Genomic DNA, 25,067 nt, shown 5'->3' with positions numbered 1-25,067 from the left:
GTGTGTGTAGCTGTGCGTGTGTGTAGCTGTGCACGTGTGTGGCTGTGTGTGTGTGTAGCTGTGTGTGTGTGTAGCTGTGTGTGTGTGCGAGTTTGACCTCCCCCCACCCCCGGCTCTGAATGGTTTCTGCTGGGATCCCCGGAGTCCTTCCATAGTAACCCCCCCCCCCCAGGGAGCCCCCCCCCTCAGATGACCCCCCCAGGTAGCCCCCCCCTCAGATGACCCCCCCAGGTAGCCCCCCCCTCAGATGACCCCCCCAGGTAGCCCCCCCCTTAGATGACCCCCCCAGGTAGCCCCCCCACTCAGATGACCCCCCCCCCAGGTAGCCCCCCCCTTAGATGACCCCCCCAGGTAGCCCCCCCCTTAGATGACCCCCCCAGGTAGCCCCCCCCCTTAGATGACCCCCCCCCCAGGTAGCCCCCCCCCCTTAGATGACCCCCCCAGGTAGCCCCCCCCCTTAGATGACCCCCCCAGGTAGCCCCCCCCTTAGATGACCCCCCCCCAGGTAGCCCCCCCTTAGATGACCCCCCCCAGGTAGCCCCCCCCCCTTAGATGACCCCCCCAGGTAGCCCCCCCCCCCTTAGATGACCCCCCCAGGTAGCCCCCCCCCCCCACTTAGATGACCCCCCCAGGTAGCCCCCCCCACTTAGATGACCCCCCCAGCTGACCCCCCCCCCAGGTGACCCCCCCCAGGTGACCCCCCCCAGGTGACCCCCCCCAGCTGACCCCCCCCCCCGACCCCCCCCAAGGTGACCTCCCCCCCAGCTGACCTCCCCCCAGCTGACCCCCCCCAGGTGACCCCCCCCAGCTGACCCCCCCCAGGTGACCCCCCCCAGCTGACCCCCCCCAGCTGACCCCCCCCCCAGCTGACCCCCCCCAGCTGACCCCTGACTCCCCCCCCCCAGCTGACCCCCCACCCTGGTGACCCCCCCCCCCCCACCCTGGTCCCTAGCCTCTAACTGGACGAGTCAACGTTTGCCGCTAATGGCGAAGTGCGTGGGGGGGGGGGCGCCTCTGTCTCCTCGCTCCCTCCGAGTCTCCGACCGCCATCTTGCGTGGGGAGGATCCCCGAGAGCGCCGGGGGGGTGGAGGCGGCGCGGGGGAGGGAGGGGCGTGAGGTGACGTCATCGGGGCCCGACGCGGCGCTTCCCCTCCCACCCGCTCCCCCGCAGGGACTCGCGGGTGTCGCCTCCCCCCCAAGCCCCTTACCAACATGGCCGCCGACGACGTACGTCACGCGTCCCGTCGACGTCACTCGCCGATCCCGCGCTGGATCGCGTGTCTCCTCGCCCCACGTGACGCGTCAAGGACCAATGGGAGCGCGCGCATTCGCGCTTTGGTGGTGGAGGGGCGGGGCGCGTGACGTCACGGCCATGTGCCCCGCCCCCCGTCGTCGTCGGAGACGTCAGAGCGATGTAGAAGATGGCGGAGTGCGCTGAGCTCAAGGTACGCGGAGCTGGGACCCCCATCGGGGGGACCGCGGGGGGACCCCGGGGCTCGGGGAGCCGGGGAACCCAAAGACCCTCACCCCCCTCCTCTTCCCGCCCGCGGGCTGCGCGGCGGAGGCTTGCGGCAAGGAGGAGGGGGAGGGGGCGGTGTGTGGTGCAGGCGGCGCGCAACTCCCGCGGCCCGGCCTCAAGCCTCGAATAGCGGAGACACGGGCCCCGGGAGAAGGCGGCGAGAGAGGGGACCAGGGGGACCACGGGGACCAGGGGGGTCCAGGGGGACCAGGGACCCCAGCAGTCAGGAGATCAGGGACCCAACACTCGGGGGGGATCAGGGACCCCTGGGAGCAGAGGCCCCGAGATGAGACCAGGACCCCATGATCGGAGTGCCGGAAATCAGAGACCCCCTCCCCCCATAACAGGGGACAGTGGAGACCCCCGGGATCGAGACCCCGGTTCAGAGGTCCCGGGATTAGGGACCCCGAGGTAAAGCGACCACCCCCCCCCCCCCCCCTGCATCGAGGACTCCTTGTTGGACGAGGGCTTCCAAAATCACGGGGACCCCGAGGTTTAGGGCACCCAAGGATCGAGTTGCACGCCGGGGAGCACCCAGCGAGCCCGAGAGCCGTGCTGGCCGAGACCAAGGGATCCTCAACTAGAGGATTGACCCTAAGACCACTTCCTTGTGGCCCCTCCAGTGACTGCATTGCTAGCGTCGCCGCCCGCCGGCTCGCGATGTCCCCCTCGGCCCATTGAGTTTCTCCGCCAAAGAGGCCGCGGCTCTTCGTTAGCCGCGATCGCCGTGTGAGTAAACAAGGCGGCGTGTGAGTAAACAAGGCGGCGTGTGAGCAAACAAGGCGGTGCTGGCCACGTGCCAGGCGCAGGGCCGCCAGCTTCTCGCTCCTGGAGACGTGGTGTGATGGTGGTGATGGTGGTGATGGGGATAAAGGTGGTGATGGTGGTGGTGTTGGTCATGTTGGTGGTGATGGGGGTAAAGGTGGTGATGGTGGTGCCGGTGGTGATGGTGGTGGTGTTGGTGGTGTCGGTGGTGGTGATGGCGGTGTCGGTGGTGGTGTTGGTCATGTTGGTGGTGATGGGGGTAGTGGTGGTGTTGGTGGTGTCGGTGGTGGTGATGGCGGTGCCGGTGGTGTTGGTGGTGGTGTTGGTCATGTTGGTGGTGATGGGGGTAGTGGTGGTGTTGGTGGTGTCGGTGGTGGTGATGGCGGTGCCGGTGGTGTTGGTGGTGGTGTTTGGTCATGTTGGTGGTGATGGGGGTGTTGGTGGTGGTGATGGTGGTGTTGGTGGTGATGGCGGTGCCGGTGATATTGGTGGTGATGGCGGTGCCGGTGGTGTTGGTGGTGGTGTTGGTCATGTTGGTGGTGATGGGGGTAAAGGTGGTGATGGTGGTGATAGCGGTGTTGGCGGTGATGGTGGTGTTGGCGGTGCCGGTGGTGTTGGTGGTAGTGGTGGTGTTGGTCATGTTGGTGGTGATGGGGGTAAAGCTGGTGTTGGTGGTTATAGTGGTGTTGGTGGTGTTGTCGGTGCCGGTGGTGTTGGTGGTGATGTTGGTGGTGTTCTTGGTGTTGGTGGTGCCGTAGCGTTTAAGCGCGCCGTGCTGCGTTCCCCCGCCGGCCCGGGTTCGATTCCCGCTCGCTCACGGCCACACCACCACCACCAGTGTTGACGGACTATATTTATCTGAACCGGTCCTGGGCCCCTCCCCTGGGTCGCCTCGGCCTAAAATGAGTAGCTGGTTCGGTGTGTTAAGCATCGCCACTATGTAGACAAAGGCTGCCACGCACCTCGTGTGCTGTGCCGGCCTTTAAAGTTGCCCGCTAACAGCGCTTGCCCTAACAGTCTGGTTAGGCTACACGTGGGCGGGGAGGGGAGGGGGTCTTTGTCTATCAGTCGTGTCCGTGGTGTCGCGGGGACGTGGTCCTGGCCCGTAGCGAGTTTGCCGCTTGCTTCCTGCATCGTGTAAACCGCCCTGGTTAATTTAGACTACCGCGACGGACTGTATTGACTAACACAAAATCCAACACTGCTGTTTAACACGGTGGCCCGCTTGTTTTAAAGATCACGTGACATTCTTAAAATAGGAGTAGACCACGTGTCCCCGCGTCACGATCCTAATTTGATCTATTAACTCGCGCAAATCACTTAATTGGAAAGCCACATAACAAGCATCGCCCCACACATTACTGGCGGCATTGCTCATGCCCCGCTCTCTGGCTGATTGCTGCTTTCGACCCTGTGTTGAAACGAGACAGGCGCCGTGCGGGGGAGTAGTTGTACTGTGATGTACTGCATAGGAGGGAGGGGTGTCCCCCCATCGAGGTGATGGTGATGGTGCTGTCCGCCAGCGTGGTGGTGCTGATGGTGCCGTGTGAGATTATCTTGTTGCTGCTGCTGCTGCCCCCGCTTGCTTGATGGCGCTGTGTGGCCCGTCGGCATCTCGGTGTCCGCTGGTCGCTGTCCCCCTCGCCTCGTGGTGCTCCCCGCAAATATCAACACCGCCTCATCATGGGATCTCCTTTGCCAGTACCAAAATAGACTAATAGGGTTTTTCCCCTTTTTTCTGGCAACAAAACTGACACCTTTTGCAAGGAATCATGCTTACATTAAGCACTACCTGCAGTCAAATGCGAACAAAAATTATCAGAGTATTGTTTTTTGTTTGCATTTGACTGCAGGTATTGTGCTTAATGTAAGCATGATTCCTTGCAAAAGGTGTCAGTTTTGTTGCCAGAAAAAAGGGGAAAAACCCTATTAGTAATCAACACCGCCTGTCGCTCGCCCGGTGTGCCAGTGGTGCTGTGGTCGTGCCCGACGGTGCTGCTTGTGCTCCCTGTATTCCGGTGCTGCTTCTGCAGTCTGCTTGTTGTGACCGTCCAATTGTCTGATGGTTGGCCATCTGCCTTGTCCGCCTTTTTGCTGGTGCTGTCTGCCTGTCCTGTGCCATTGATTGGAAATATCGACGTCCGTTTCGCCGTCGAACCGGCTAGCTTTGACGTTCCGTCTCAAAGACGATGGTGTCACCATCAACTGCATGGGAGAACAACAACAGGCCGACGATGCACACATCTTCCTCATAAATGGAGGACAATAAAGGCAGAGTGCGACTGGCTGTGCAACCCAAACTACGGACCATATAGGAAACACTATAGCCTGCGCTCCTTCGACGGAACAGCAAAACTACAGGAACTCTCCTGAATCTCTCTCATCGCTCGACATTGGCATTCGGCTACTAACCATATTTTCTCATGCAAGAATAGAATAGAATGGCATTGATGGTGCCGTGCACTTGTCTGTGCTGTCTGCCTGCCTTATGGCTTTCGTGTTACTGTCTGATGGTGCCGGTGGTGCTGTCCACACCTGCACGAAAGTGCTGATGTTTCTGTCCGTTGGCCCGATGGCGCTGATGGTACCATCTCTCCGTCATCATGGTGGTGACCATTTATTTGCCGATGGAACTGGTAACACCGACGGACACTGACGGTACCGGGCGCCGGTCTGCGTGGCGGTCGCGTGCGTGGTTCTGATCGCGTTGATTTTAGTCCCTGTGGTTTGAGCCCTGCTCGCTGGTGTGTGCGTGCGTGTCTGTGCGTTTGTACGTGTGTGCGTGCGTACGTGTGTGCGTGCGTATGTGTGCATCCACGTGTCTGCGTGCGTGCGCTTGTGTCTGCGTACGTATGTGTGCTCGTGTCTGTCCGTGCGCGTGTGTGTGCTCATGTCTGTCCGTGCGCGTGTGTGCCCGTGTTGTGCGTGCGTACGTGTGCGCGTGTGTCTACGCGTGCGTCTCTCCCTGCCCTCCCCGGCACCGGTCGCTGGCCGGTGCGGTGGCGCCCCGCAGCAGATGGTGATGAGCTTCAGGGTGTCGGAGCTGCAGGTGCTACTGGGCTTCGCAGGGCAGAACAAGAGCGGGCGCAAGCACGAGCTGGTGACACGCGCCCTGCAGCTGTTGCAGGCCGACTGTGGCCCAGCGGTTCGCATGAAGGTGCCCATGAGTTCATTATCCCAGACAGGGAGTTGCAGAGTATTTGTTGACTGAAGAATTAGAGTTCTCACCCAAGTTGAATGGGTGAGAACTCACGGGACCAAGGATGGGTCTCATTTGCAAATGCGAATGAACGAGTGGATGAGTGGGTGAATGAGTGGGTGAATGAGTGGGTGAGTGAGATGGTGGGTGAGTAAGTAATTGAGATGATTGAGTGAGCGAGTGGGTTCAAGTTTCAAGTTTGTTTCGTGTAACCAGGTGAGAACTCGGGGCCAGGGAGACCTGGATCCCTAAAATTACAAAAACAAAACAAGGAATATGAAGTACAGCGATGAAAAATAGAAAACAGGCCAAAAACTACTTGACCACCTCGCAAGAAATCAAAACATTTCCAAACACTAATCAACGTTAAATTCCCCGTAGCGTAGATCATGTTTCGGCCGATCACGCCACGAAATTAAGTTGCAGAAACTTTTAACAGAGGGGCGTGACAATTGCACTAATATGTAAGCAGGCGAGTAACTACAAGCAGAGTGACAGGGTGACTTTAGCGAGTGGCTGGGTCACCCATCACCCCGACTGCCGCGCTGTACGTTGAGGTCTCCCGAGTGCGTCCCGCACGGCTCCGAGGGTGAGTCCGCCTCTCCCCTCCCCCGCTGCCTCCTCCGCGCAGGTGCAGGAGCTGTACCGGCGCCGCTACCCGCGCAAGCCGACCGCTGCCGTGGCGCAAGCGGTGGCCGATTACCCGTACCACGCCGCGCTGGCGCTCTCCCAACTCTACGAGGCGGCCTCCGCCCCGGCGCCAGCCCCCCACGAGCTCCTGGCGCCGCCGGCCCCCCGCAAGCATCCGGCGCCACCGCCATCCTCCTCGTCGACCGCGCCGGCGGCGGCGACGGTGCAGCCCTCGGGCCTCGCCAAAGCCGCGTCGCAGCAGCAGCAGGCGGGGGGAGGAAGAGGAGGGAGGGCCCGGGCACCGGCCGCGTCCCAGACTCCCGACGGCACGGCACCGGCCCCGGCGCCATCGCAACCGGTCGCGGCGGGCGACCCGCGGGCGGCCGCGGCCACGGCACCCGTGCAGCTCGCGCATCTGCCCTTCTACGACGTCCTGCACGAGCTGGTGCCGCCCACGGCCCTCGGTGAGTGCCGGGAGAGGACCGCCCCCCCCACGACCAAACCACTGCCAAACACCGCAGCGGTATCGGCCGCTGCTTAGCCATGAAATGGCGACGCTCACAATGCGTGGGCTCGGTGGAGTCACGCGCGCGCTACCCTCGACTGTCCAGAGTTCCTGTAAATTGATGGCTCGTGCAGGCCGCAAGCTGGCGGTGATCTGTACTACGTCTGGATTGCGTCCGGATCACCGCACCAAGTGTACTCAGCGGGTCAGTACCTGCTGAGTACACGTGGTGCGGGCGCTGTCGTGATTATGGCGCTGTAGGGCGATCGTTGGGAGGGAACGCACGGCTGCGAGTTTCCCATTTGAGTTCTTTGCAGTGTAACGTTCCAAATTTGGCAAATGTGCACCGTGACACCGGTCCACTGTAGCCTCTCCTGCTCAATTCGCACGCTGTCGCGGGATCTCTAACTTTGACCGTGAAGCAGTACTAACGAGGCCGGCCCACCAGATTCAAACCATAACGAGTGGCAAACTTATGTAACACACGACAAACGCGTGGCAGCCTGGCTGCGTCACCGCCCGATTTGGAAACGCATGTTAGATTCGTACCAGTGGAACGGGCAAGACGGAACGAGACTGACGGAACGAGACAGTTTAACACGTCGGCTTTCGCGACCAGTATTATTCATAATAAAGGTTTTTGGATTAGATCGCGTTTATTTATTAATGTGTCGCAACCCTCCACCACCAGACACGGCCAATCAGTAAAAAGTGTCAAGTTGACAAAAGACAAAATAGTTCACTACTTTAGCCCACCGGTGTGTTGAAGAGTGGATCCACAACATTTAGAATTTGAGTTGTACGACGTTTCGCTGGAAATGACATCCAGCATCTTCGGGCGATTTGCCAGAATAGTGAAGCCCTCCACCTGCTTCCGATCTTAAGTCGTGCAGGATGACGTCATCATTGTTGAACCCCATCAGGATTCGAGATCAGAGGCGGAGGTGGGGGTGGGGGTGTATTGCAATTATGTAACGAGACAGACGGAATGAGACTGACGGAACGAGACGGACGGATCGAGACAGATGGAACCAGCGAGACAAAACGAGAGAAACGAGTGAGACGGAACCAGCGAGATGGAACGAGTGAAACGGAACGAGACAAACGGAACCAGTAAGACGGAACAAGATAGACGGAACGATTGAGACAGAACGAGGGAAACGGAACCAGCGAGACGGAACGAGACAGACGGAACCAGTAAGACGGAACGAGTGAGACGGAACGATAGAGACAGAACAATTGAGGCAGAACAGTGAGACGGAACGATAGAAACAAATGAGACGGAACGAGACAGACGGAACGATTGAGACGGGACGAGGGAAACGGAACCAGCGAGACGGAACGAGACAGAACGAGTGAGACGGAACGAGACAGACGGAACGAGAGAGACGGAACGATAGAGATGGAACAATTGAGGCAGAACAGACAGACGGAACGATAGAAACAAATGAGACGGAACGAGCGAGACGCGCGAGACAGAACGAGTGAGATGGAGCGTGCGGTGTTTTGCAGTGGGGAACAACGGACAGCGCTACCAGGAGACCTACTTCACGTTCGCGCTCAGCAGCCAGGACATCTCCATGCTGAGTGGCAGCAGGTGCGGCTGTGTGTGTGTGTGTGACGGTGTTGGGGTGCGAGTTGAGGGTGGTAGTGTTGTGTAAGCGTGGGTGTGTGGCTCGGTGCGACCGCGGGGAGCGGTGGCGCAGTGGCTCACGCGCTGCGCTACCAACCACCCGGCGACCCGAGTTTGATTCCCGCTCACGGCCACCACCCACAGTGATGGCGATTATCCGAACTGGTCCTGGGCCTACCCTAGGTCAAAGTGGCCTGATGCAATGTGTAAACATCACCACTTGGCAGACAAAGGTCGCCGGGTGTGGTGCTGACCACCTACCCCATCATAGGGGTGCCGTGCTGGCCTTCATAGGTGCTCGCTAAAAGCGCCTGCTCAAACAGTCTGTTGGCGGCTGCACACGGGAGGAGATCTTGGTGTGTGTGTGAGAGTGCTGAGGGTGGTGGGGTGGTGTAGCGGTTCGCGCGCTCACGGCCAACACCGGTGACGATTATCTGAACCGGTCTTGGGCCTCCCCTAGGTCGACTCGGCCTCAATTGAGTGCCCGGTACGATGTGTAAAAACATTCCCACGAGCGAGACAAAGGCGGCCGGGCGTGGTGCTGGCCACCCACCCCCTCGTTTGCCGTGCCGGCCTTCATAGGTGCTCGCTAACAGCACTTGCCCCAAAAGTCGGTTCAGGCTATACTGGGGATCTTTGTCTTTGAGTATGGTGCTGTCTGCTCTCTGCGTGGGCTACCTCTGGAGGGGATCTTTCTTTTGGCGAGTGAGTGGGCGAGTGGGCGAGTATGAGAGTGTGCGCGGTGCTGTCGCCCGCCGTGTAACGCCCACATGATGTCCCCGTCTCGTTGTCGCTGTCCGGCGCCGCAGGGACTACTTCCCGGGCGACGAGAGCGACTTCCCAGTGCAGCTGCAGCTCAGGTGAGCGGTCGGGCCTGAGCCGGCCACGGGGCCATCGCACCAACACCGCAGCAGTTCCACGCGCGTGTGCCGGCTTTCGTGACCAGCGTTACGATTCGCAGTCGGTTTGTCGGGTCAGACCTCCGCGTGAGTCAAACATTTCTGCACCACCCGGCACAGCCCAGATGTCACGTGATTAACGCACATGGCCCCGTTGGTCATGCCCCCCAAGTTCTCGCAGTGGCGCGGTGGAGGCCGCGTCTGTGTGCGCGTGGCGCTGAGGCCCGGTGCGTGTCTGTCGGCTGTGGGCGCAGGTTCTGCCTGGCTGATTCCGGCAGCGCCCAGGATGATAACTTCCCTCCCAACCTGTGCGTGAAGGTCAACGGGAAGCCCTGCATGTTGCCGGTACTTATTCCACATTCCACCCTTGCTCACTCACTCAACACACACTCTACACTCACTCTACACTCACTCTCTCCACACACTCTACACTCACTCTCTCCACACACTCTACACTCACTCCACACTCACTCTCTACACTCACTCTCCACTCACTCCACACTCACTCCACACACACTCTCTACACTCACTCTACACTCACTCCACACTCACTCCACACTCACTCACTCCACACTCACTCCACACTCGCTCCACACACACTCTCTACACTCACTCTCCACTCACTCCACACTCACTCACTCCACTCACTCCACACTCACTCTACACTCACTCCACACTCACTCCACACTCACTCCACACTCACTCCACACTCACTCTCTACACTCACTCTCCACTCACTCCACACTCACTCCACACACACTCTCTACACTCACTCTACACTCACTCCACACTCACTCCACACTCACTCACTCCACACTCACTCCACACTCGCTCCACACACACTCTCTACACTCACTCTCCACTCACTCCACACTCACTCACTCCACTCACTCCACACTCACTCTACACTCACTCCACACTCACTCCACACTCACTCCACACTCACTCCACTCACTCCACACTCACTCTCTACACTCACTCTCCACTCACTCCACACTCACTCCACACTCACTCCACACTCACTCCACACTCACTCCACCCTCACTCCACACTCACTCCACACTCACTCCACACTCACTCTCTACACTCACTCTACACTCACTCCACCCTCACTCTACACTCACTCCACACTCACTCTACACTCACTCCACACTCACTCCACACTCACTCCACACTCACTCCACTCACTCCACACTCACTCTCTACACTCACTCTCCACTCACTCCACACTCACTCCACACTCACTCCACACTCACTCCACACTCACTCTCTACACTCACTCTACACTCACTCCACCCTCACTCTACACTCACTCCACACTCACTCTACACTCACTCCACACTCACTCCACACTCACTCTACACTCACTCTACACTCACTCTACACTCACTCCACACTCACTCCACACTCACTCTACACTCACTCTACACTCACTCTACACTCACTCTACACTCACTCCACACTCACTCCACACTCACTCCACACTCACTCCACACTCACTCCACACTCACTCTACACTCACTCTACACTCACTCCACACTCACTCCACACTCACTCCACACTCACTCCACACTCACTCCACACTCACTCCACACTCACTCCACACTCACTCCACACTCACTCTACACTCACTCTACACTCACTCTACACTCACTCTACACTCACTCTACACTCACTCTCCACTCACTCCACACTCACTCCACACTCACTCCACACTCACTCTCTACACTCACTCCACACTCACTCTACACTCACTCTACACTCACTCCACCCTCACTCTACACTCACTCCACACTCACTCTACACTCACTCCACTCACTCCACACTCACTCTCTACACTCACTCTCCACTCACTCCACACTCACTCCACACTCACTCCACACTCACTCCACACTCACTCCACCCTCACTCCACACTCACTCCACACTCACTCCACACTCACTCTACACTCACTCCACACTCACTCCACACTCACTCTACACTCACTCTACACTCACTCTACACTCACTCTACACTCACTCCACACTCACTCCACACTCACTCCACACTCACTCCACACTCACTCCACACTCACTCCACACTCACTCCACACTCACTCCACACTCACTCCACCCACTCCACACTCACTCTCTACACTCACTCTCCACTCACTCTACACTCACTCTCCACTCACTCCACACTCACTCCACACCCACTCCACACTCACTCTCCACTCACTCCACACTCACTCCACACCCACTCCACACTCACTCCACACTCACTCTACACTCACTCTACACTCACTCTACACTCACTCTCCACTCACTCCACACTCACTCCACACTCACTCCACACTCACTCCACACTCACTCCACCCACTCCACACTCACTCTCTACACTCACTCTCCACTCACTCCACACTCACTCTCCACTCACTCCACACTCACTCTCCACTCACTCCACACTCACTCCACACTCACTCCACACTCACTCCACACTCACTCTCTACACTCACTCTCCACTCACTCCACACTCACTCCACACTCACTCCACACTCACTCCACACTCACTCTCTACACTCACTCTACACTCACTCCACCCTCACTCTACACTCACTCCACACTCACTCCACACTCACTCCACACTCACTCCACACTCACTCTCTACACTCACTCTCCACTCACTCCACACTCACTCCACACTCACTCCACACTCACTCCACACTCACTCCACACTCACTCTACACTCACTCTACACTCACTCTCCACTCACTCCACACTCACTCTCTACACTCACTCTACACTCACTCCACCCTCACTCTACACTCACTCCACACTCACTCTACACTCACTCCACACTCACTCCACACTCACTCTACACTCACTCTACACTCACTCTACACTCACTCCACACTCACTCCACACTCACTCTACACTCACTCTACACTCACTCTACACTCACTCCACACTCACTCCACACTCACTCCACACTCACTCCACACTCACTCTACACTCACTCTACACTCACTCTACACTCACTCCACACTCACTCCACACTCACTCCACACTCACTCCACACTCACTCTACACTCACTCCACACTCACTCCACACTCACTCTACACTCACTCTACACTCACTCTACACTCACTCCACACTCACTCCACACTCACTCCACACTCACTCTCTACACTCACTCCACACTCACTCCACACTCACTCTACACTCACTCCACCCTCACTCTACACTCACTCTACACTCACTCCACACTCACTCTACACTCACTCCACTCACTCCACACTCACTCTCTACACTCACTCTCCACTCACTCCACACTCACTCCACACTCACTCCACACTCACTCCACACTCACTCCACCCTCACTCCACACTCACTCCACACTCACTCCACACTCACTCTACACTCACTCCACACTCACTCCACACTCACTCTACACTCACTCTACACTCACTCTACACTCACTCTACACTCACTCCACACTCACTCCACACTCACTCCACACTCACTCCACACTCACTCCACACTCACTCCACACTCACTCCACCCACTCCACACTCACTCTCTACACTCACTCTCCACTCACTCTACACTCACTCTCCACTCACTCCACACTCACTCCACACCCACTCCACACTCACTCTCCACTCACTCCACACTCACTCCACACCCACTCCACACTCACTCCACACTCACTCTACACTCACTCTACACTCACTCTCCACTCACTCCACACTCACTCCACACTCACTCCACACTCACTCCACACTCACTCCACCCACTCCACACTCACTCTCTACACTCACTCTCCACTCACTCCACACTCACTCTCCACTCACTCCACACTCACTCTCCACTCACTCCACACTCACTCCACACTCACTCTACACTCACTCCACACTCACTCTCCACTCACTCCACACTCACTCTCTCCACTCACTCTACACTCACTCCACACTCACTCTACACTCACTCCACACTCACTCTACACTCACTCCACACTCACTCTCTCCACTCACTCTACACTCACTCCACACTCACTCTCCACTCACTCCACACTCACTCCACACTCACTCCACCCACTCCACACTCACTCCACACTCACTCCACCCACTCCACACTCACTCTCTACACTCACTCTCCACTCACTCCACACTCACTCCACACTCACTCTCTACACTCACTCTCCACTCACTCCACACTCACTCTCTACACTCACTCTCCACTCACTCCACACTCACTCCACACTCACTCCACACTCACTCTCTACACTCACTCTCCACTCACTCCACACTCACTCCACACTCACTCTACACTCACTCCACACTCACTCCACACTCACTCCACCCACTCCACACTCACTCTCTACACTCACTCTCCACTCACTCCACACTCACTCTCCACTCACTCCACACTCACTCTCCACTCACTCCACACTCACTCCACCCACTCCACACTCACTCTCTACACTCACTCTCCACTCACTCCACACTCACTCTACACTCACTCCACACTCACTCCACCCACTCCACACTCACTCTCTACACTCACTCTCCACTCACTCCACACTCACTCTACACTCACTCCACACTCACTCTCCACTCACTCCACACTCACTCTCTCCACTCACTCTACACTCACTCCACACTCACTCTCCACTCACTCCACACTCACTCCACACTCACTCCACACTCACTCTACACTCACTCTCCACTCACTCTACACTCACTCCACACTCACTCCACCCTCACTCCACACTCACTCCACACTCACTCTCTACACTCACTCTCTACACTCACTCCACCCTCACTCCACACTCACTCCACACTCACTCCACACTCACTCTACACTCACTCTCTACACTCACTCTCTACACTCACTCCACCCTCACTCCACACTCACTCCACCCTCACTCCACACTCACTCCACACTCACTCTCTACACTCACTCTCTACACTCACTCCACCCTCACTCCACACTCACTCCACACTCACTCCACACTCACTCTCCACTCACTCTACACTCACTCCACACTCACTCCACACTCACTCCACACTCACTCCACACTCACTCTACACTCACTCTCCACTCACTCTCCACTCACTCCACCCTTACTCCACACTCACTCCACACTCACTCTCTACACTCACTCCACCCTCACTCCACACTCACTCCACACTCACTCCACACTCACTCTACACTCACTCTCCACTCACTCTACACTCACTCCACACTCACTCCACACTCACTCCACACTCACTCCACACTCACTCCACACTCACTCTTCACTCACTCCACCCTCACTCCACCCTCACTCCACACTCACTCTACACTCACTCCACCCTCACTCCACCCTCACTCCACACTCACTCTCTCCACTCACTCCACACTCACTCTACACTCACTCCACACTCACTCTACACTCACTCTACACTCACTCCACCCTCACTCCACCCTCACTCCACACTCACTCCACACTCACTCTACACTCACTCCACACTCACTCTACACTCACTCTACACTCACTCCACCCTCACTCCACCCTCACTCCACACTCACTCTACACTCACTCCACACTCACTCTACACTCACTCCACTCACTCCACCCTCACTCCACTCACTCCACACTCGCTCTACACTCACTCCACACTCACTCCACCCTCACTCTACACTCACTCTACACTCACACTCCACACTCACTCCACCCTCACTCCACCCTCACTCCACACTCACTCTCTCCACTCACTCCACACTCACTCCACACTCACTCCACACTCACTCCACACTCACTCCACACTCACTCCACACTCACTCTACACTCACTCCACACTCACTCCACACTCACTCCACACTCACTCCACACTCACTCCACACTCACTCTACACTCACTCCACACTCACTCCACCCTCACTCCACTCACTCCACACTCGCTCTACACTCACTCCACTCACTCCACACACACTCTCCACTCACTCCACACTCACTCCACACTCACTCCACACTCACTCCACACTCACTCCACACTCTCTCCACTCACTCCACACTCACTCCACCCTCACTCCACACTCACTCCACCCACTCCACACTCACTCTCTACACTCACTCTCTACACTCACTCCACACTCACTCTACACTCACTCCACACTCACTCCACACTCATTCCACACTCACTCTACACTCACTCTACACTCACTCTACACTCACTCCACACTCATTCCACACTCGCTCACTCACTCCACTCACTCAACACACTCTACACTCACTCAACACACACTCTCCACTCACTCCACACTCACTCTACACTCACTCCACACTCACTCTACACTCACTCCACACTCACTCCACACTCACTCTACACTCAATCTCTCCACTCACTCCACACTCACTCTACACTCACTCCACACTCACTCTACACTCACTCTCTCCACTCACTCCACACTCACTCCACACTCACTCTACACTCACTCCACACTCACTCCACACTCACTCTCTACACTCACTCTCTACACTCACTCTCCACTCACTCCACACTCACTCCACACTCACTCCACACTCACTCTACACTCACTCCACACTCACTCCACACTCACTCTCTACACTCACTCTCCACTCACTCCACACTCACTCTCTCCACTCACTCCACACTCACTCCACACTCACTCCACACTCACTCCACACTCACTCCACACTCACTCTCTCCACTCACTCCACACTCACTCTCTCCACTCACTCCACACTCACTCCACACTCACTCCACACTCACTCCACACTCACTCCACACTCACTGTACACTCACTCCACACTCACTCTCTCCACTCACTCCACACTCACTCTACACTCACTCTCTACACTCACTCTACACTCACTCTACACTCACTCCACACTCGCTCACTCACTCGCTCACTCACTCGCTCACTCACTCGCTCACTCACTCGCTCACTCACTCGCTCACTCACTCCACACTCACTCCACTCACTCCACACTCACTCCACCCTCACTCCACCCTCACTCCACACTCACTCCACCCTCACTCCACCCTCACTCTACACTCACTCCACACTCACTCTCTCCACTCACTCCACACTCATTCCACACTCGCTCACTCACTCCACTCACTCAACACACTCCACCCTCACTCCACCCTCACTCTACACTCACTCCACACTCACTCTCTCCACTCACTCCACACTCACTCCACACTCACTCCACACTCACTCCACACTCACTCTCTCCACACTCTCTCCACTCACTCCACACTCACTCCACACTCACTCCACACTCACTCCACACTCACTCTCTCCACACTCTCTCCACTCACTCCACACTCGCTCTACACTCACTCCACACTCACTCTCTACACTCACTCCACACTCACTCCACACTCACTCTCTCCACTCACTCCACACTCACTCTACACTCACTCCACACTCGCTCACTCACTCGCTCTACACTCACTCCACACTCGCTCACTCACTCGCTCACTCACTCGCTCACTCACTCGCTCACTCACTCCACACTCACTCTACACTCACTCTACACTCACTCTACACTCACTCCACACTCGCTCACTCACTCGCTCACTCACTCGCTCACTCACTCGCTCACTCACTCGCTCACTCACTCGCTCACTCACTCCACACTCACTCCACTCACTCCACACTCACTCCACCCTCACTCCACCCTCACTCCACACTCACTCCACACTCACTCTCTCCACTCACTCCACACTCACTCCACCCTCACTCCACTCACTCCACACTCACTCCACCCTCACTCCACTCACTCCACACTCGCTCACTCACTCATCACTTGCTCTACACTCACTCCGCAACCACTGAGCCCCATCACAGTCTCACTCTGCACAACAACGACAACAGCCGCTACGTGGCGGTGACGTTACCACAATGCTTGTGCCAGGGTAGCTGCACGTTAAGGCCGTCACTTGGGGGGCTCGCTGACAAGAGGTCATGGGACAGACGCAGGTGTTGATTCAGATGACTGACCGAGGTATCAGCTGTGCTCACCTTTGGCAACTTGCTGTATTTTAACCACCCGGCGCTCTGCTGCTTTGAGCGTCGCTCCTCTGCCCTCCACAGTTGTTGTTGGAGGGCGATTGGCTCCAACTGCCCAGTAACGTCCTTCACGAGCCTCCTCCATAGAGGCCGATCTTGACACCGCTGGTACCGGTCATTGGCAAGTCCACTCAGCTCCACATCCTCCTGTACCACATCAGTCCATCTCCTCTCCCGCCTGTGTTGTGCCCGTTTAGCCCCCTCGATCTGGCCAAACAGAAGCCGCTTTGGGCATGTGGTGGCTCGGAATGCGGCTTCTATTTGGATAGAGGGCAGGTCACTCGCACACATCGATCGCACCCCTCAACGCTCGCACCCCAGATCACCGTAGTCACTTGCTCCTCGCTGACGAGCGGCGCCGTGCCCCCCCGTCACCAGGGTTACCTGCCGCCCAGCAAGAACGGGGCCGAGCCCAAGCGGCCGAGTCGACCAATCAACGTGACCCCGTACGTGCGTCTCTCCACCTCCACGCACAACCACGTGAGCGTCGTATGGACCTCCGACTACGGCAAGGTGAGCGGTGGCGATGGGGGGGGGGGGGGCTTGAGAGTGCCGTGGTGGGGGGCCGGGGTGGGGGCCGTGTCCTGGGGAGGGTGGACACCGGGCAGCTACTACTGCGGCGGCAGAGCGAGCAGCTTGCGATCGGAAGTTTCCGAGTTCGATCCCGGGTTCAGGGGGGAATTGACTCGGGCTTGACTCGCCCATCATCATCCCTCCGTCCCTGCGGGGTCAAATACAACGAGCATCACTTAGCGTGGGGAGAAGGTAACGGTGGCTGTCCCATAAAATACACTCGCCCCAAGCCATAGGAATGTGGAATCTCCACCACTGGCTCTGCAGCTCTGCGGTGAACAGGCGACGAGCAGCACCGATGCCTCGGTGTGCACACGAGCAGCAAATCCCACTCTGGCTTTGGACAAATATCGAGTCGGGGCCCAGGGGTGGTGAGGGTTTTACGAATGTCCTCCCACTGACTCTGAGCCAGAGGTCGCAAACGGGTTATGATTCCTTACCCGTACCCGGCCGCACCAGGGTCGCAAACGGGTACCCGTACCCTACCCGATAGCCGGCTACTCGTACCCGGCCGGGTATCGGGTAGGGTACGGGTACCCGATTGCGACCTCTGGGATGAAGCCATGTTGCAGGCGCGGGTGGGTTGATTCTAGGAACTTGAATTGTGAGAAGAGACAAGACGTTGGGAAATGAGTGACAAACGGTGACTCACCAGTAACTCACGGCCTACCCGTACCCGTACCCGGCCGCACCAGGGTCGCAAACGGGTACCCGTACCCGGCCGGGTACCGGTAGCCGGGTATCGGGTAGGGTACGGGTATCGGGTACCCGGTTGCAACCTCTGCTCTGAGCGTGTGCGTCTGCAGCGGTGCGGTATAGCACGGTGACCCTGACCCCCCCTCCCCCGCGTTTCCCCCACACCAGCGTAGCCTTCCCCCACAACCCACCCACGCACGTATGTCTGTGTGTATGGATGTTGAACTTGTTTGGCGCCATACGTAGCCGAGCGCGCTAACCGAGGTGCGTGCCGCCCCACCCCTCGCACAGAGCTTCGCGGTGTCGCTGGCGCTGGTGCGTCACCTGACCTCGGCTGCACTGCTGCAGCGACTGAGGAGCAAGGGGACCCAGGAGGCGGCTGTGTCGCGCGCGCTCAGTGAGTGCGGCAGCAGCAGCGTGCGTGCGTGGCGGTGTGCGGGGTGTAGTAGTAGCGCCGGGGGGTAATGTGTGTGTGTGTGTGCGTGCGCGCTCAGTGAGTGCGGTAGCAGCAGCAGCGTGCGTGGCGGTGTGCGGTGTGCGGGGTGTAGTAGTAGCGCCGGGGGGTAATGTGTGTGTGTGCGCGCGCGCGACTTGTGTACGCGTGTGTACGTTAGTTTGCGTGTTCGCGCATGTGTGCGTGCGTGCGTTTGTATGTGCGCGTGCACGAGTGTGTACGTGGTGGGGACCCGTGGCGCGTTGGTTAGCGCGCTGCGCTATTAACCCAGCCAACAACGATTATTTTAACCGGTCCTGGGCCTCCCCTAGGTCGATTCGGCCTCAAATGATTAGCTGGTGCAATGTATAAACATCGCCACGAGGGAGACAAAGGCGGCAGGGCGTAGTGCTCGCCACCGCACCCCCTCATCTGGCGTGCTGGCCTTCATCGGTGCTTCGTAACAGCACTTGCCCTCACGGTCTGTTCAATTGTAGACTTGAAGTTTTCGTGACTGGTTCTTTCGATAAAGTCACGTAGTAAAAAAATAAATAAAATAATAATAAAATGAAATTTGCTAAATTAAGAGGCAACGCCTGATGACGGACGCTTGTGTTGCCTCCGAAACGTCGTGATTTAATTTAGTTATTTTCATTTTATTTGTAGATTATTTATTTCCCCCATCTACGGTCTGTTCAAAACTATACGGGGGATTTTAGTTTTTTTGTACGTACGTGTATGTGCGTGTGTGTGCGCGCTTGTAAGTGTGTGTGCGCGTCTAAGTGTGTGTACGCGTGTACATGTTTACGTGTGTTTACGCGTGTGTGTGCGTGTGTGTGCGCGCTTGTAAGTGTGTGTGCGCGTCTATGTGTGTGTACGCGTGTACATGTTTACGCGTGTATGTGCGTGTGTGTGCGCGCTTGTAAGTGTGTGTGCGAGTCTAAGTGTGTGTACGCGTGTACATGTTTACGCGTGTATGTGCGTGTGTGTGCGCGCTTGTAAGTGTGTGTGCGCGTGTGTGCGCGTTTGTAAGTGTGTGTGCGCGTCCAAGTGTGTGTACGAGTCTAAGTGTGTGTACGCGTGTACATGTTTACGTGTGTTTACGCGTGCGTGTTTACGCGTGCGTGTTTACGCGTGCGCGTGCGTGTGCAGTCATGGAGAAGCTGCGATTGGACCCTGACAGCGACATCGCCACCACGAGCCTGCGCGTGTCCCTGCTGTGCCCGGTGAGAGCGAACGTTGAGAACGATGCTAACACGCCAACGAATCAGCGGTTCGCGCGTGGAACTCGCCCGGGGCGATATGCGGCGGTGGGGCTTGTCGCACGTGATTTCGGCGTGTGAATTAATGAGTGAATCGCTGTACGAACGCACGAACGAGGGATCGAATGGGCGCAGCATGAATTCACGTGTGCTCGTTCCAGTTGGGGAAGATGCGGATAAGTGAATGAGGGAGCGAATGACAGTGCAATAATATGAGCGGCCGAAAATGTGAGTGAATAAGTGACTGAGCGAGTTAAGGATTGGCAACCTCGCCCACCGCCCCCCCCCTCCTGCCAGCGAAGATGCGAATGAGCGTGCCGTGCCGGGCGCGCTCCTGCTCACACCTGCAGTGCTTCGACGCGGCATTGTTCATCGCCATGAACGAGAAGAAGCCGACCTGGGTCTGCCCCGTGTGCGACAAGGCGGCACCCTACCCCAGCCTGCTCATCGACGGGTCCGCATCGCCACCAAACACACACGTACACACAAAGATCCCCCGTGTAGCCTTAACAGAGTGTTGGGGCAAGTGCTGTTAGCGAGCACCTATGAAGGCCGGCACGGCACACGAGGGGGTGGGTGGCCAGCACCACGCCCGGCCGTCTTTGTCTCCCCAGTGGCGAAGTTTACAACACCGCACCAGGTACTCATTTGAGGTTGAGTCGACCCAAGACTGGTTCAAGTAATTGTCACTGGTGTTTGGGCTTGAGCGGGAATCAAACTCGGGTTGCCGGGTTCGGAGCAAATGGCGCTGTCTGCTGCGCTACCGCTCCCACCAACACACACACGCACGCGCACACACACGTACACGCACACACACGGGGGCACCAGGCCACACACACAGAAACTAACAGACTCCACACAGAAAGACACTTGAGTCTGGAATCGAACATAGGTCCTTCTTGATGCGAGGTACACGTGTTATCACCGCACTGCCACGCTGCATGCCATGTGTCACATGCCTGGTCTCAGTGTGTCTCTTTGTCTCCGCGTGTCTCCGCGTGTCTCCGTGTGTTCCCGCGTGTCTCCGTGTCTCTCCGTGTCTCTCCGTGTGTCTCCGTGTGTCTCCGTGTGTGTCTCCGTGTGTGTCTGTGTGTGTGTCTCCGCGTGTCCCCGCGTGTCCCCGCGTGTCCCCGCGTGTCCCCGCGTGTCTCCGCGTGTCCCCGCGTGTCTCTGTGTGTCTGTGTGTCCCTGTGTGTCTCCGTGTGTCTCCGTGTCTCTCCGTGTCCCCGTGTGTCTCCGTGCGTGTCTCCGTGTCCCCGCGTGTCCCCGCGTGTCCCCGTGTGTCTCCGCGTGTCCCCGTGTGTGTCTGTGCGTTTCCCTTTGTCCCCGTTTGTCCCCGCAGGCTGTTTGTGGGGATCCTGTCGGAGTGCGACGAGGTGGAGGAGGTGGAGTTTGGACCCGACGGCTCCTGGGTCCCCGCTCCACACGGCCGCGAGGAACGCGCGCACACACGCACCGACAGAGCAGGTGACACGTGCGCACACACGGCTCCCCCGTGTAGCCCACACAGGCCACCGGGGCAAGGTGGCCAGCACCACGCCCGGCTGCCTTGTGGCGATATTTATTCATCGCACCAGGTCCTCGTTTGAGGCTGAGTCGACCTAGGGGAGGCCCAGGACACGGTTCAGATAATGGTGTAGGTGGCCGTGAGCGGGAATGGAACTCGGGTCGCCGGCTTCGTAGCGGCAGCGCCTCTAACCGCTCCACCACCGCTCCCCACTCTCACACGCGCCAAGATCTCCCGTGTGGAGACTTCGCGCACATTCACACACGCACATTCACGGACACCGCGGAGAGGATCGCTCAGGTGGAGTTGCAGTCTTTCTCTCGTGTAACCGGCGTCTGTCTCCGCTGGCCTCCCCAGGCCAGGCCGACAAGCCACGGTCGCCGGGGGAGACGACGCTGCCTCGGAAGAGGGCGCAGGTGCCAGTTCGGAGGTCATCGACCTGACCCTTGACCCCTCTTCAGACGAGGATGAGGAGGGGGGCGGCCGAGAGGGTGGGCGCCGCGCGAAACGACCACGACTTTCTGCACCCAGCAAGGCCGGGTATGCACTACCCCCCCTCCACTACCTCCCCTCCACTACCTCCCCTCCCCCTCCACCTACCTCCCCACCACTACCCTCCCCACCCCCCTCCACTACCCCCCTCCCCCTCCACTACCCCCCACCACACCCCCCCTCCACTACCCACCCCCCACCACACCACCCCTCCACTACCCCCCTCCACTACCCCCCTCCACTACCCCCCTCCACTACCCCCCCCTCCACTACCTCCCCTCCACCACCTCCCCACCACTACCCCCCTCCACTACCCCCCCTCCACCTACCTCCCCACCACTACCCCCCCCTCCACCTACCACCCCTCCACTACCTCCCCTCCACTACCCCCCCCTCCACTACCTCCCCTCCCCCCCTCCACTACCTCCCCTCCACTACCCCCCCCTCCACTACCCCCCCTCCACTACCTCCCCCTCCCCCTCCACTACCTCCCCCTCCACTACCCCCCCTCCACTACCCCCCCTCCACTACCCCCCTCCACTACCTCCCCTCCACTACCCCCCCTCCCCCTCCACTACCCTCCCCTCCCCCTCCACTACCTCCCCTCCACTACCTCCCCTCCACTACCCCCCCCTCCCCCTCCACTACCCCCCCTCCACTACCTCCCCTCCCCCCTCCACTACCCCCCCTCCACTACCTCCCCTCCACTACCCCCCCTCCCCCTCCACTACCCCCCCTCCACTACCTCCCCTCCACTACCCCCCCCTCCACTACCTCCCCTCCACTACCTCCCCTCCACTACCCCCCTCCACTACCCCCCCTCCACTACCTCCCCTCCCCTCCACTACCCCCCCCTCCACTACCTCCCCTCCACTACCCCCCCTCCCCCTCCACTACCACCCCCTCCACTACCTCCCCTCCACTACCCCCCCCTCCCCCCCTCCACTACCCCCCCTCCACTACCTCCCCTCCACTACCCCCCCCTCCACTACCTCCCCTCCACTACCTCCCCTCCCACTACCCCCCCTCCACTACCCTCCCCTCCACTACCCCCCTCCACTACCCCCCCTCCACTACCTCCCCTCCACTACCCCCCTCCACTACCTCCCCTCCACTACCTCCCTCCACTACCCCCCTCCACTACCCCCCCTCCACTACCTCCCCTCCACTACCCCCCCCTCCACTACCCCCCTCCACTACCCCCCCTCCACTACCTCCCCTCCACTACCCCCCCTCCACTACCCCCTCCACTACCTCCCCTCCACTACCCCCCCTCCACTACCCCCCTCCACTACCTCCCCTCCACTACCCCCCCTCCACTACCCCCCCTCCACTACCTCCCCCTCCACTACCCCCCCTCCACTACCCCCCTCCACTACTCCCCTCCACTACCCCCCCTCCACTACCTCCCCTCCACTACCTCCCCTCCACTACCCCCCCTCCACTACCCCCCCTCCACTACCCCCCCCTCCACTACCTCCCCTCCACTACCCCCCCTCCACTACCCCCCCTCCACTACCCTCCCCTCCACTACCTCCCCTCCACTACCCCCTCCACTACCTCCCCTCCACTACCTCCCTCCCCCTCCACTACCCCCCCTCCACTACCACCCTCCCCTCCACTACCTCCCCTCCACTACCTCCCCTCCACTACCCCCCTCCACTACCCCCCCTCCACTACCTCCCCTCCACTACCCCCCTCCACTACCCCCCCTCCACTACCTCCCCTCCACTACCTCCCCTCCACTACCCCCCCTCCACTACCTCCCCTCCACTACCCCCCCCTCCACTACCCCCCCTCCACTACCTCCCCTCCACTACCCCCCTCCACTACCTCCCTCCACTACCCCCCTCCACTACCCCCCTCCACTACCTCCCCTCCACTACCCCCCTCCACTACCCCCCTCCACTACCCCCCCCCTCCACTACCCCCCCTCCACTACCCCCCCTCCACTACCTCCCCCTCCACTACCCCCCCTCCACTACCCCCCCTCCACTACCTCCCCTCCACTACCCCCCCTCCACTACCCCCCCTCCACTACCTCCCCTCCACTACCCCCCCTCCACTACCTCCCCTCCACTACCCCCCCCCCTCCACTACCCCCCCTCCACTACCCCCCTCCACTACCCCTCCCCTCCACTACCCCCCCACCCTCCACTACCCCCCCCTCCACTACCTCCCCTCCACTACCCCCCTCCAACTACCCCCCCTACCACTACCTCCCCCTCCACTACCCCCCCCTCCACTACCTCCCCTCCACTACCCCTCCCCTCCACTACCCCCCCTCCACTACCTCCCCTCCACTACCCCCCCCTCCACTACCCCCCCTCCACTACCCCCCCCTCCACTACCTCCCCTCCCCCTCCACTACCCCCCCTCCACTACCACCCCTCCCCCTCCACTACCTCCCCTCCACTACCCCCCCCTCCACTACCCCCCCCTCCACTACCTCCCCTCCACTACCCACCCCTCCACTACCTACCCTCCACTACCCCCCCTCCACTACCTCCCCTCCACTACCCCCCTCCACTACCCCCCCTCCACTACCTCCCCTCCACTACCCCCCCTCCACTACCTCCCCTCCACTACCCCCCCTCCACTACCCCCCCTCCACTACCCCCCACTCCACTACCTCCCCTCCCCCTCCACTACCTCCCCCTACCACTACCACCCCTCCCCCTCCACTACCTCCCCTCCACTACCCCCCCCTCCACTACCTCCCCTCCACTACCTCCCCTCCACTACCTCCCCTCCACTACCCCCCCTCCACTACCTCCCCTCCACTAACCCCCCCTCCACTACCTCCCCTCCACTACCACCCCCTCCACTACACCCCCCCTCCACTACCTCCCCTCCACTACCCCCCCTCCACTACCTCCCCTCCACT

General features: G+C 59.0%; 2 protein-coding genes across 2 annotated transcripts in view; both read left to right on the top strand.

Annotated features, from left to right (window-relative positions):
- LOC144950727 (uncharacterized) overlaps positions 1 to 25,067 on the top strand; it is a 90,038-nt gene that overhangs the window by 52,717 nt on the left and 12,254 nt on the right. The gene's annotated exons all lie outside the window — the stretch shown is intronic.
- On the top strand, positions 1,310 to 22,222 carry LOC144950755 (E3 SUMO-protein ligase PIAS1-like). The gene is made up of 12 exons (XM_078880829.1): positions 1,310 to 1,446; positions 5,299 to 5,442; positions 6,116 to 6,578; positions 8,132 to 8,216; positions 9,062 to 9,112; positions 9,406 to 9,496; positions 17,596 to 17,730; positions 18,778 to 18,883; positions 20,072 to 20,157; positions 20,484 to 20,635; positions 21,524 to 21,648; positions 22,046 to 22,222. The coding sequence occupies exons 1-12, from the start codon at positions 1,423 to 1,425 to the stop codon at positions 22,129 to 22,131; spliced, it is 1,548 nt and encodes a 515-aa protein (XP_078736955.1). The 5' UTR covers positions 1,310 to 1,422; the 3' UTR covers positions 22,132 to 22,222.

Source organism: Lampetra fluviatilis, chromosome 59, assembly GCF_964198595.1.
Source record: "Lampetra fluviatilis chromosome 59, kcLamFluv1.1, whole genome shotgun sequence".
Lineage (NCBI taxonomy): Eukaryota > Metazoa > Chordata > Hyperoartia > Petromyzontiformes > Petromyzontidae > Lampetra > Lampetra fluviatilis.
This window is presented reverse-complemented; position numbering and strand designations above follow the sequence as displayed.